Here is a 14,979-nt window from a genome sequence, read left to right on the forward strand (position 1 = left end):
CCAGAGCCTACTGCGTGTGGTCACAGAAAGGACTTGGACTTTGTTTACCTTAGAGCCCAGCCCATTATGCTAACTACAAGGCCACTCTCTTTCCCAAGAGTTTCCTCCAAAACAGGAGATTATGTGCCTCCATTCCTGTGTTACAAATGGGTTTAAACATTGCTGTGTTAAATTGCAATTTTCTTCCAGCAGTTTTTAGTTTTTAAAACACAATACCTGCTACTCTATATATATGTTTTACAAGTGCTGTAAATAACAAATGTCCGCTGGAAGAGAATGTCATTTATGCTCTATCTCAAATATTTCTTTATAAGTACCATAATAGGCACTAGTACATGGTGTTCAAAATCCTCAGTAATATCACTCTCAAGTATTCCAGTCCAGAGCCCTTCCAAAGGAATAGTGGAGCAGTACTGCATAAAAGTTAAAACACAAAACCATAGATGTTATAAGAAAAGGACTGCTTGATCCACCCAGTCTGAACCTAATCCTGTCATACTATAGTAAAATAATTCTATAATATCAGAGGAATACTGACTCCTAGAATGACTCTAATATATTACCATCTCTAATATATTTACTGTTATATTACCATGGGAAAGTTTAGTAGGACTTCTACTTATGCTGTACAAATTAGTGATATCATGCTATCTATGATTCAGACCAGATGTTAACCAGCAGTATCCACTACAATACTATCAGGTGACTCCACTGTGTTACGTCCTCACACTTCCAGGCAGTGGGCAGTGTAGAACACATACATCTTCTCACCTTTGTCCCATCCAGAATTCTCATAACTTCTCAGAGGCAGTGATTTTATCCATTTCCACAAATGAAAATGATTACAATTAGTGATGCACACATTGCAGAAATGGTGACAAGGAAGATGTGCTCCATGGCTTAGAGTTTGGGAATGGGATTTAGGACTCCACTAATAATCCATGGGTTGTAGCGCTGATGCTACTACTAATCTTGTACAATTTTAAGGCAGTATTTGCTTGTGCCTCTGTCTGCTCAACTATAACAGCTAGATAGGAAGGAAGATCAGCATGCATTAGGTTGCAAAGTACTGGTACAACAGGGCTGTCCTATAAATAATAAAAATTAATATTATACAACTTGAAAAGTCAAAGCCAAATATCAACTAGACATCATATTTGCTTCCAATCCTTTTAAGTGAAAATTGGTCTAGACATAGTTAAAACAAAAAATCCCAGTTGATTCCATGTTTGAAGGATGTAGGGCAGCTCATTAAAATAATTATTAGCAATGAGCAACATGACACATCTTTGTCATCAGCTGTGATGGCAGATGTAAAGAGGTTAAAGGGTGAAGTGGGTGTGGGTAGGAGAATGATGGGGGAGGGAAGGGCAAAGGAAGCCACAGTGTACATACCTCATTCTTCTCCAGGCTGCATTCGGACATAACCTTGTCACCCTGCTCTTGGAAGGTGATAATGATCAACGCCACAAAGATATTGACAAAGAAGAAAGGGAAAACCACGAAATATACCACATAAAAGATGGACATTTCCATTCGGAAACCGGGACTGGGACCCTGGTCTTCATAAGTGGCATCCACCGAGTGCTTTAATACACTGTAACCAAACACAAGGCAAAGCAATAAGTCCAATGAAGCCCAACAACAGAAAACATTTCACAAAATTAACTGGGAAATCATCTGCAAGGAGCCAGAATTTGACCCGCATTTCAGTACACATGCATCTTACAGCATCTTCTGCCTCACAAATGCTCCTCGCTTCTTACTTGTAAAAATAAAGAAAATAGTAGAAGGGCCAAGAATTGCCCAGAAAGAAAGGCAAAAACTGCACAATTCTTTAGGAGACTTAGCTAGCCCCAGTTCCACTGGCAAGTTGTTTATAGACCACCCAAAGATCTGGTCTGGTCCCTCTCCCTACAGTATTCTGCAGTGATTTTTCTCACAGGTTTCATGCACAAAAAAAGAAACACAAAGAGATGGTGCAGCATAAAATAATAAAAGCACAAATGCTGGCCCAAGCTGTTCAGTGACAGTACTGTGTGCTGGGTTTATTTCCAACCTCTCACAGACCTTGTCTTTCACTTCGCTGGAGCTCTCTGGTACTTACTTGGGCCATCCTTCTCCTGTGGAAACGGTGAACAGCGTGAGCAAAGCCCAGAGGACGTTGTCATAGTGGAATTCATACTTCTTCCACTGCCTGGGTTGTGCCTCCACCTCGTCCTTTTCATAATCCAGGTACTGTCCCCTGAAAATAGAGAAATCAAGGTCTGCAATGTGGTTTGTTGCAAGGTGATGCTGTGTCTTCTAACAGGATGATAACGGACTCTGCTTCCCTCAACAGGGTTAAACAAATGCAAATAGTCACTTAGGCATTCACACCTATGCTGGATACAGAAGGTGCTCTGAGAAAACCAGTTCATTAGACAAGAGGACTTTGTATGGCCAATTACTCGGTTATTTAGATTTGTATAAAATCTGAGGTCCTGTTTCTAGGTTTTATAATAATACATTTGAGGAAAAACCACAACTCAGCACCATTCGCACACAGGGAAGCCTGAAAGTGTTGGAGGTTTCCACAAGGGCAAAAATAAATAAATAAATAAATAAATAAATAAAAACCACCCAAAAAGCCCGGCCACGCATACCTGCAGTCCCGCTCTAGCTCCTTTGACTTATCAGTACAGTAGAAGAACTTGCCCTTAAAGAGCTGCACAGCAATGACAGCAAAAATGAACATGAAAAGCATGTAAACAATCAGGATATTTAGGACGTTCTTCAAGGAATTCACCACACAGTCAAAGACAGCCTGGGGGGGAAAGGAGAGAGAAAGAGTGGGTCAGAATATCTCAACTTAACCTCAGACTGCATCCATTGTTCTAAGATCCTGCTCTGTGTCAGCTCACAGATACAATGTAGGTAATGTGAAGGAAGCACTCCACTCCACAAAACATGCCTAATTCGACATGTCCCAGTCTTCAGGCTGCCAATACTCTTTGGTCTAGAAGGGTTCTAACATAATTCCACAACTTCTGCTCAGCCATGCCTTCAATACATGTTATACACTAATACATCCAGTATTTGAATTAGTGTCTTTTGTGGGTTTTCATTAATATATGCCATAAATGGTGCCCACTTGCATGCATTCTCTTTCAAAGTATCTATATAATGCAATATGCAACACTAACAATCTGACTGGAGTGTTACATAAATATTTTTTCCCTCCGTGACATTTTGGTGCTCCACCAGCCAACAGTTATGTCTGTAGCCCTTCCAGACACCCAACTGGTCTGGAAGGGTTTGTCTCAATTTTGTGTGAGCAATTTTAGAAAGTAATTGGTCCTAGAAGGTTTTTTTTCCCCCTGCTTGGAGGAGGATAGGGAAAAGAAGACCTGTTATTCCCATCTTACAACACATGGAGGGACAGCAGTGATTCATCATAAGAGAAGTTGTTCTGGTTTTGGAAAAGATTTTTCTGTCCTTTTTGCTTTGGAAGAATTTTGTCCACCTTTCCTGGCCAGAAGAGGGGAGTGAGCAGTTTCCCTGTTGTGCTGATTTTTGGAGAATTGCCAACAAAAGATCCCGTGCAACATCAGTGAGAGAGCTGTGGATATCAAGGCATTTGTCTGGAGGCTCCCATCGAAGTCTCTACCCAAAGAGCTGAGAGGATTATGTGGATCTGAGTTTGTGAGTTTATCTGAGATCCCAGGTATTTTTCCCACTCAAGGAGGGGATAATAATTGGAGAAAGGAAATCCCTGCCCTGCTAGGAGTCTTTTTCCAAATCTTGGGAGGAGAGGTCATCCTAGTGCCAGCCACTCTGAGGGGCACTTACTCAAAGAAAACAGGTTTGAGGCTGGGAGCGACTATAAATGTAAAAAGAGATGTGTGGTGTCATGTTATAACCATTGAAGATTTACTATAATAAAGTTGTTTTTGGAATACCACCCAAGTATCCAGATTGGTTATTAGCTCAGAGACAGAGCAGCTGTCATAGAAACTTTGAGTAGACACAGAGAGAAGGATTTTCCCCACAGTCTTGTAAAGACTGAGGGACTGTATGAACCCTTACTAGCCCTGGAACCGAGTGTGATCCCTGCACATTTTGGACAAAACCCCAAAGTTGAGCACAACTTTTTAAAAATATTATTTTTACTTCACAAGTTTCCACATGCTTTTTTGGGCTTCCAGCTCAATCAGATCCAGGACTGGGATCTGGTACCATGGGGCTTCATTCACAACTATCTGGGGAGGTTTTCCCTATTTTTATAACCTCAGGGATGGTCCTTGGCTCGGGACCATACCTTCTGACTCCCTCTGGAATCTAGTGTGCATATGCCCGGAGCCCAGCCAGTAGGCATCACCTTACATCCCTCTTCCCCACGCCTCAGGGTTCTGAACACTACCTCTGCAGAATTCCCAGACCCAGTCACCCTTGGAAACACAAGACCTGACCCAGATATAGAACCCAGATCTTCTGCATGGCTCTGAGCCACCAGGCCAGCCAGAAGCACTACTTAACTTTCTTCTGCTAACTTGCCTCAGTAGCTGAGGCTAGTTAAAGCACAGCGCAATTGATAAACCTAGCTAATATGACATAACCAGTGTGGGAATGGAGCTGGCATTCCAATCACCAGTATATGGTGGTTTGTGTTTACATACCTACACACTCGTGCTGGTCATAATAGGAATGGAGGGGCATGCTTATACAATGCTCTGCTCCAGTTCTTTACTGAGCTGCACCTTTTGCCTGATGAGTTAGAGGACTTCCATATTGCAGAACATGCCAAAAAAAATGACATTCAGATACTAGGTTAATGTTCCTTGTAATTCTGTTAATCTTATTCCTAGGTATTGACTTCATTGTAGATTATGATAACTTTCATGGAACCAGCAGAGAAATAATTTAAAAATGCTGCCATGTGTGAATTTGCCCTCCCCAATATCTTCCACTTTTAACCTCCCCTCATTCCCATGCTAGGCTGCATGCTCATATGACACAAGAAACCTCACCAACCAAGACGACTTGTGGGAAGTCTCCTTTGAGACTTTTTGTCAGTGATGCTCCTTCATCCAGCAGGGATTGCTGTGGTACTGACACCCATGATTATTATATTTTTCTATCTGGGTTCATATTTGTGAAGTAAGGAGGTATAAAAGTGTAACAGTCAGGGGCGGATTGACCTATCGGGGGATAGGGCATCCCCCTGTGGGCCGGTCTAGCTGGTCACGTGGTCTCGACCGTGTGGCTCTTCCTCAGCACAGCCTCAGCACCTCCCAGCCAGCCCCCGCCATTAGACCAAGCCAGCGTGGGCCGAAGAAAAGAAGATCAGCCAGCCCCCGCGGAAGACCAAGCCAGCAGGGGCCGAAGAAATGAAGATGGGAGCCTCCCAGCTAGCCCCCGCCATAGAGGAAGCCAGCAGGGGGGCCGACTAAATTAAAATCGAGGCCGACGGCGGCGGCCGAAGAAAAGAAGATGGGCGCCTCCCAGCCAGCCTCAAGCGGGGCTGGCTGGGCAGCGCCTATCTTCTTTACTTCGGCCCCGCCTCCGGCCTCGATTTTAATTTCTTCGGCCCCCGCCTGAGACCAAGCCGGGGGGGCCGAAGAAATTAAAATCGAGGCTGGCGGGGACCGAAGAAATTAAAATCGAGGCCCCCACTGAACAGCTGGTCTCCGGCGGCGGTTAGCAGCACCGGTGTTCACTTCTTCGGCCCCCGCCGGCCTCGATTTTAATTTCTTCGGCCCCCACCAGAGACTAAGAAGGCCGAAGAAATTAAAACCGAGGCCGGCGGGGGCCGAAGAAATTTAAAATCGAGGCCCGCAGGGGCCGAAGAAGTGAACACCGGTGCTGCTAACCGCAGCCGGAGACCAGCTGTTCAGCTGCTAACCACCGCCAGAGACCAGCTGTTCAGCGGGGGCCTTGGATCGGAAGGGTGCTTCTGTGTGTGAGAAAGGAACGGTGCTTGTGTGTGTGTGAATGTGAGAAAGGAATGGAGCTTCTGTGTGTGTGTGTGAATGTGAAAAAGGAACGGTGCTTCTGTGTGTGTGTGTGTATGTGGTGTGTATGTGAGAAAGGAATGGTGCTTGTGTGTGTGTGTATGTGAATGTGAGAAAGGAATGGTGCTTCTGTGTGTGTGTGAATATGATGTGTATGTGAGAAAGAAATCTGCCATTTAAAAAAAAAAAATGAAATGTGATAGTACATATGCAACTTTTGAAAAGTTGGATGAAAGATTAAATTACTGAATGTTAAGCATCCCTCTTCTGGAAAATAAAATTTAGCAAAGTGGGTAGAGACAAATACTAAAGCAAAAAAAAATCAAACTATTTAAAATGTTCATCTCAGCAAAATCACAAATTTAAGATACTGATGCCAGGTGGAGTTTGTTTGGTTTTTTTTAAGCATAATTTAAGCATGAAGACTAGAATAGTTCCAATCTGAAATGGTTTTGCCATTTTTTTTAAGCCTTTAGAAAATGTATATTTTTAAATGACTAAGACTGGAATCTTCCCATTTAAAAGGGAAGTTGACTAAGGATGCCTTTCGGTGCCATATCTCCCACATGAATAATCATATGACTGATAGTTTGAAGAAAGACACTTGCTTTATTGCCTGAAAGCACAAAACAAGAGAAGCTGTATGGTGTGGGTGGCTGTCCCTTGGGAGGACAGAACCTGAAGGAAGGATGTCATTTCGCCTTCTGATAGGAATGTGGTTTTCTTATTTAATGGTTGGGATCATCACTTTCACTTTTAGTAAAAGTAAAAAATGCTGCAAGTCTGAAAGCAAGGTGCTTCTGTGAGAGTGTAATGTGTATGTTAGACAGGGAGGGTGCTTCTGTGTGTCGTGTGTGTGCAAGAGAGATGGAGCAATTTTTTGGCTGGCTTGTGGCTGTGAGATAGAACATGTGTTTGATTGAGAGTTTGTGTGTAAGTGAAATAGAAAGAGCATGTGTGTGATTGAAAGCCTTTGTGTAAGTAAGAGAGAGCGAGAGCATTGTGTGATTGAGAGAGACTGGCCAAAGAGGTGACGTGTATATGTGTGAGACTGATCAGGGAGATGACTGGTATGTATGTGTGTGTGTGTGTGTGTGAGAGAGAGAGAGAGAGAGAGAGACTGGTTGGGGAGATGATTGGTGTGTGAGAGACAGAAATTGGTCTTGAGGGTATGACTGGTGTGTGTGTGTGTGTGTATGTGTGTGTGTGTGTGTGTATGTGAGATAGAGAAGAGATTGGTTGTGGTCCCTAAGGAAGAGGACCGTGAGGAAAGCTTCAGCAGCTACTGCTGCTTCTGGTGTGGCCTGCAAGGGAAAGGAGTAGGAGAACTGCTGGAGAGGGTAAGTAAAGGTGGCTTTTTAAGTTCATTTTTCTTGATTGACTACCATTTTAATTATTGGGTAGTATGTGATGTGTCTGCTGTTTGAAATATTTTATTGGTGTTTGGTAAAGGTTTCAAAATTTGCTTGAGTCTTTAATTATTGGATATTCTATTCATCAGCTGTTTTGAAATTATTTTATTAGTATGATTTTATAACTATGATTCATGATTTATATATCTTGATTTTATTGATTGTTTCATGAGGATTAGTGACATTTTTGTTTTTCCATTGTTGCACTGTATAGAGTCTGGCATGATACATTTTACAGTTTAGATTTTGTCTGTACATTTCTATTTATACTTTATGTGGCTTTATTCTGTATTTGGTGAGAGTTTGTGTTCTGCATGCAAAGACTGAGATGAAGCATTCTTTTAGCATGTGGTTTCTCTGTAGGGATCTATAGTAGCTTGGCCTATTCTGTTTTCCTGATAGGAGGTGTATTGATATTTTAGATTCTGGTGTAATATTTGTGGTATTCTTTTTCATAGGTGGGGTTGTTATTCTTTGAGTTTTGGCAAATAGTACTGTGTTGATACGGGAGGACCATGCCGAAATATAGGGGTGTGTACATATATATGTAAATTATATATGTAAATTATATTGTATATGTAATTGGGTACCCATGGGCCAGTATGGAGAAAAATCCCCCGGGCCACTATTTTCCCTCAATCCGCCCCTGGTAACAGTGTAGTTCCCTGCCTCCTCAGAAATCAACATAACGCCTGTATGGCACACCCAGCCTGTCTGCCCTGTTGAATTGGAGACTTGATCCTGAGCCTGCTACCTCACAGCACCATGGCCTGAACCTTAGGGGCAGCTCTGAACACGAGCTTCTGAGAGAACACTGGGGCCTTTGATCAGATGCTGATTCATTAAGACTTGTTTTTATTGCAATAGGAGCTCCTTCTCTCTAATTCTGTTGTAAAATTATAATGTTCTATTTATAACACCATTATAACTTCTGCAGGATTAATTAGGAGATGGTTTGGAAGGGGAAAAACTTGCATTTAAATACAAATATGTTTAAGAATTAGTAAATGTGCACAGAAATATTATAAAAATGTATGAAAGGATAATTCAATGTAAATGTTTGTGTATATATACATATATATATTTAGAAGATGTTGCCGAGTTACAGATACCCTTCAGTACAGGAAGGGTTATTCTCATTCAGCCCGCATAGGCTAAAGTCTGCAGGTAGTTTTTACCTGCAGATTTTAGCCAGAATTTCCATGGTGGATTTCTGCTTTGAGAATCTTGGCGCGGGCAAACATGCACAAAGTTACATCTACTCCCAAGCTAGTGTAACATTCTACATTGTATACTTACATACATACTTTTGAAAATCGAAAGAATATGCATACATTCTGTCCTGCCCCAACTCTGCCCTCTGGAATACCTTTTTGAAGCATAGGTAAAAGTATGCACAAGATTACTTTTCTGCATACTTTTACATGCACATCTGCCCCGCCCTCCCCCCTCCCCAGGCAAGTCTCAAAAGGCCAGTTAGATACATAAGATTGGGGTTTATGCATGTAAATCCTATGGAAAATTACCCCTATACTGTCTGCATTTTCAGTTGTTGGGACAAACGAATTTAAGGCCTTCCAATTTACACACCCCATTTTATGCGGAATATCTTCTGTAATGACTTCTAAGGAAATTTAATCCCTACCATTAGCAAATAACTTCCAAACCAAAGGACTGATTTATTAAGCTTTTCTCCCAGGGAAATTTTCAAAGCCCTCTCTTCAATCTGATTTAAAGTAAATGCAGGGTTCCACAGTGCATGCACTTTTAGCTGGCTGGGGAGGGGGAGGAGGAGTCATTCCCGGGGCCGTGTTTTTGGTAGGTTCCAAAACCAACTCATGTAGACTGAAATTTCAAATTTACATGTGATTTTTTTTTGCAGCAAAATTTTTTGCCACTTTCAGGGGTCAAGTTTCAAGCACCTTGCAAAATCCAGGAAAGTACCCACACATGCTCTCTTAGAAAAGACTCACGATCTTCGCATCTACTTTTTGCACAGTGGAATTTCAGTGTAAAAAAACATGCTTAGATTTGAAAATCCAATCTATGCATGTGGTTTTCCTCCCATAGCTACTCACACCTCTGGCAACACTGTCTCGCAGCAGAACTAAAAGTACGCACACTGTGGAAGATCACGCATACTTTTAGCTTGATTAGGGGAGGGCCAGTTTACCTAGGTAAGGAGGATAATTTTCACAGGGTAAAAAATTGCCTTCCTCAAAAGCAGCTAAAAGGTTTGACAGTGCTTATTCCTGTTTATGTCAAAGGAGGAAACTAGCACATGTACAGTTCATTTTCAACTTTATACGGGCTATTTTGTTTGGCCACCAACACAAATAGCAGGTGCAAAGTATGCAGAATCTTTCAGCACATGGACTTTGCAGCTCCTAGTTTTCAAAGGGGAACAACCTAATTAGCTTCCCCATCAAAAAGGTGGACAAAGCACGTCATTAAAAAAAAATGCCTGTATAGGCTGCCACTGCAGGGGCTCTTTGAAAATTGCATGCTCAAAGCAGGTGAAAAACTAAATTTTCAAATTGAAACCATGCATGTACTGTCGCTTGGATTTTTGGGGCAAAAATTGCAGGTAACAAATATGGATTTTGCGCCGAAGCAGGCAGATTGAAAATTGCTCTTAGAATGGGGAAAGAAGCCTTAATATACACTGGTTTAAAAAAAATATCATTTGCACATAAGAACATAAGAATTGTCATACTGGGTCAGAAGGGGAAAGAGTAATATTTGCCTGTGTAGATACTGCAATAATTTTTAAAGTATGCAACCAAATGATATATTGTCAAGCAGCATAATATATCACACCAGACATCTGAAGAAACCTAATGCATAACATAGCAAAATCTCAAGGGATGTATAGGTTTTGGTAGCTCAAGATGCCTGAGTCTGTACTGAACAACTGAGAAATCATCATGAACCTATAAGAGAGATTACAACCCCACAGAATAACACTGAGCCCGGGAGAACTTTGTCATTTCCCAACCTTCAATTTTGGCAAACGTTTGATCGTCTTCAGTGGCCGCAAGACTCTGAGAACCCGGAGAGACTTGATCGTGTTGATGTCTTTGCCTTTGCTTCCTCTACACAGGAAAAATGAACAAACACTAAAGTAATTCAGTCCCTCATAGCAATCATGGTAAGCATTAATGACTATGAAATATGCAATTCAATTCCATTACTCTCCTCCTCGCATCACCCCTCAGGGTCAGGAGAAGCTATAGAAATCCAGCTTCTTCATGAAACCTTCAGGACTTTTACTTAAAACAAAACATTGACTTTCCATTCTCTCTTATATCTGTAAGATTGACCCAAGACATTTTTTCCAAATGGTATGGCATTCTAGAACGTCAGAAGGCAAAGTATTCTTAAAACCTCCTGGTTCCAGGAAATATCAAAATTTCAGGATCTGCATTTTAGAAAGCAGGAAATTCTGTATAGTTTTAAATTCTAAAACCCATGAGGCAGCAGTTTGTTTTTTTTAAGTTTAGAATCCCGCAAGTTCTAGAGGGTATAAATCCTACAATCCAAAAGGTTTCAGAAGGTTCTCTGCTGAACACTATGAGATTTCTCATCCTAGTTCACTCCATGTTTCACTGCAGAAAAACAACAAAAAAAAAATCTAAGATTCTCTCATGCACTTAAGATTTGAATGGTGTTATGAGCACAGTAGGCGGAATGTAAGAATTTTCTTTGGTGACACGGTGGACAGGTAAGAAGTATGGTACCCAAAAGAGAAGAGATGTGCAGCATGCTTTCTGTTTCTGCAGACTGTTCCTCACGGTGTGCAGAATCATGGTTACGCCACTGACGTTTACCCTTAACATGCTACAAGGTCCATGCCAAATCATGTGACATGTATAGAACTATCACATGGTTGAAAGGTGAATTCTTTCTTATTTAATGCATGCTGACATTGGTGGAACAAGCCTCTTTCGCTGACATCATGCGAGAGAGGTTAGTGTTTGATGCAAATGAGTCAATATTTAAAACAAGATAAAAAGAAAATAGATGTCCTCCTACACTCCCATCAATTAAGGCAGAAAGGAACTTGTAATGTAGGGGTGGTCAACTCCTGTCCTCGAGAGCCACAAACGGGTCTGTTTTTCAGGATATCCACAATGAATATGCATAAGATAGATTTTCATGCACTGCCTCCATTGTATGCAAATCTGTCTCATGCATACTCATTGTGGATATCCTGAAAACCTGGACTTTTTCTGGCTCTCGAGGACCGGAGTTGGCCATCCCTGTTCTAATGGGTTAGAGGAGGTCCTGATTGACCCTTTCGGATTTCAACTTCTGTTTATCTTACACAGTCCACTAAAGTAAAATATATGGAGCTTGAACTTGTACAGCCAGAAAATTGTGAAGAGGAAATCCTGGTTCCTTTATTGAGCCTTGCAGGAAGAGGAACCTGGACAACAGTGAAATGAATTTTGATCCCTACAACCGAATCAGCAGCACCTATTACTGCTTTTAAGGACACTCCCAGTATGACCACAGTAAGGATGAAAATTTGTGCCCCAGTATTAAGACCCAAAATGTTGCCTATCCACAAGGCACTCTCCGTTTTGCAAGGCTCAATGGATCATGATCAACAATAAAAATGTGGTAAATAAATAATCAAGTCCCTGATAGAGTGTAAAATTGTTGCCACTAAACCCCATCTGATTGTAAATCCTTGGATTATAGATAATGTTGGATATCGATTTTTCAGTTCAATGCTACAATTCTCACTTGTATTCCCAGGTTCATTTATTTTATATATGAATGATTATTACATGCTGTCACTTACTTTATGTCACATTTTGGGGCTGAATTTATCAAAGCAAAACATCTTGAGATTGGTGTATTTAGGTTAGACCATCCTGGGTCAGAGCAATGATCCATCCAGTCCAACATCCTGTCTCTGACAGTGGCCAGTCCAGGCGACTGGGAAGAACCCAGTGAATCCCAAAGGAGAGATCCATTCCCCAGGGCTCATTCCCAGAAGTAAGAGGTGGCAATTCTCAGGTCTACCTGGTTAATAATTATTAATGGTCCTGTCCTCTAGAAATTTGTTCAACATCTTTTAAGCCCAGCTCGGCTAGATGCCTTGACCACATTCTCTGGCAACAAATTCCACAGTTTGACTGTGTGTTGACTGAAAAAATACTTTCTCTAATTTGTTTTAAATCTGCTAACAGTTTCATGGAGTGTCCCCTAGTCCTTGAACTATTTGAAACAGTACATAACTGATCCCTATTTACCTGTTTATAAACCTCTATCATAAACCCCTCTTGATCACCTCTTCTCCTAGCTGAAGAGCCCTAATCTGCTTAGCTTTTCTCCATAAGGGAGTCATTCCATCCCCTTTTTGCCTTCTCTGTATCATTTCTAATATATAAGCAGGATTAGAGGGAACAGAATTATTTTGCGGCACATTTGCAAAAAGGGGGTGAATGAGACTTTTTAACAAGATGCGTAATATTCCAGATGGTTTACAAAACTGAGACTCATCTCTGCAAGCGCTGATTGTCCCTGGAAAACAGCATCTTTCAAAAATGCATGCAATCAGGGGTAATACATATAGTAAGTGCTGTAAAAAAATGTGAGACTAAAACGTCATTTTCTGTTTCAAGAATTACTAGTCTACATGTCTGATTATGCAGTATATACATGTTTTAAATAAATAGATTAAATAAAACACTGCAATAAATAGTGTTTCATTTGAAAAAATAAAATAAACTTATTTGGCAACCTGAGCTAAATATAATACAATGAAAGCATTAGAGGATATTTTGATATTTGCGTCCCAGATTCAATTTGTTTAAAAAAAAAAATTAATCTCAAGGTTTGCATCTTCTTTCTTGATTTGGTCAGGTTCACTTTGCTCCACACCCAAGCTCTTAGCCCAGTTGGTAAAGCTGTCCCACATCTTTTCACTGTCACTGCTGAAAAGGGATGCCTGAAGTTGAGGCCCCATGGGCCATATGTGTATGTATATATATATATATATATATATATATATATATATATATATATATAAATACTAATTAGAGCCCCACCACTTTTCCCTCTATATAACCAGCCATTGCAGCAAATGTATTCAGTAGAGGGCCATCTTCAGTACTCGATGTGTGTGTGTATATACCTCCTCTATAGGTGTGACTTTCATACAATGGCTGCAATTCCCTTCCAGTCAAAAGCTGTGAGCACTGTCTTTGCTCATCCTTGAGTCTTTGCTGACTTGGGAGCACAAACCAGATTCAGGAACCAAATCCAGGTCTCCCACATTGCCATGAGCAGCACTGAACCTGCACTATACCAGATTGGAAATACTTTAGCTTAAATTAACTAAATAAAAGTTCCAGTTGTCATTTTCAGAGAGTGTAGAACCATGAAGAATTACTAGACAAGAAACTATTGTTAAAACAAAACTAAATTTATTGGTAAGAAAAGTGCTATAGAATTTTTCTTATCACAGTCACTCAGAGATTCATATTCAAAATGTATCTGGCAAAACTGGCTTTTACCCACATAAGTATTTTCCTTAAAATATTTTCCCCTTTTGTCCAAGTAAATTTGTGTACATAAAATTTTTGTACAGATAATTTCTTGGAAACAAAGAGGTAGGCGATCTATGATACCGTCAGGTGAACACAAAAGGAATAGATGCCGTTATCTTTTCCAAATGCTTTATTGATGCAGAGACGTTCCAGATAAATTGCCCGACTCTGGCCGAGTTTCGCGGCCTTCTAGCCGCTGCCTCAGGGGCTACAAATAAACAATCAGTATTGAGCAAATAAATATCTCACAATAGATATTGAGCAAATAAATATCTCACAATAGATATATTATTAAGATCTTATAAATATTAAAAAGAAATTTATATAAATCAATAAACATCTTTTTTAAACATTATAAAGATCTAAATTTAAAATCAGACTAATGAATTTCAATAAAAAAGTTAAAATACATAAATACACATAGAAATAAATACATAAATAAATAACAGTGACGTTAGACAATAACCTTTAGACAATACTTTACCTCCAAAATTCAAATCATTAATAATGTTTGATCCACTCAAATCAGATAATGTGCCAACGATGATAAAACAACTAGAAGAGAAATAACCACCATTGCAATATGTGTCAGTTTCACAAAAAACTTAATATATTTCAAACAACAAATTACCACATATGCATATCTCAAAATATGATATTAAAATAAACCAGCACACCAAATAGTAAAACTATTGTAAAAAATTACTTAATTATATAAAAATCTGTCATACAAAAATCTATTATATAAAAATTATTATATAAAAATACAATAAAAATTCAGCTAGAGAGTGTTTCTAACATCAGAGGATGTTCTGACTAAAAACAGAATATATAACAGCGAACTGCTAATAATGTATAAGATACTCACTTAATGATAAGCTACCGCTAAAAATAAAAAACGTAATAAGCTATTAATTATAATAGAGGCTAACTATCAATGATACAAAAAACTTAGAAATATTGATGTTTAAATATGTATCTAAGCTCAATTTTGCATATGAACCACAATCT

The 14,979-nt window shown here is 40.0% G+C and overlaps 1 protein-coding gene across 1 annotated transcript in view; it reads right to left on the bottom strand.

The window, feature by feature from the left end:
- Positions 1-14,979, bottom strand: part of CACNA1B (calcium voltage-gated channel subunit alpha1 B) — a 1,161,590-nt gene that overhangs the window by 159,092 nt on the left and 987,519 nt on the right. Inside the window, exons 26-29 of the mRNA XM_029613506.1 lie at positions 10,404-10,500; positions 2,646-2,806; positions 2,108-2,245; positions 1,396-1,597 (exon numbers count right to left, since the gene is read on the bottom strand). Coding sequence (XP_029469366.1) covers positions 1,396-1,597; positions 2,108-2,245; positions 2,646-2,806; positions 10,404-10,500 — 598 coding nt within the window. The remainder of the gene's footprint in view (positions 1-1,395; positions 1,598-2,107; positions 2,246-2,645; positions 2,807-10,403; positions 10,501-14,979) is intronic.

The sequence above is a fragment of the Rhinatrema bivittatum genome, chromosome 8 (genome assembly GCF_901001135.1).
Source record: "Rhinatrema bivittatum chromosome 8, aRhiBiv1.1, whole genome shotgun sequence".
In the NCBI taxonomy this organism is placed as follows: Eukaryota; Metazoa; Chordata; class Amphibia; order Gymnophiona; family Rhinatrematidae; genus Rhinatrema; species Rhinatrema bivittatum.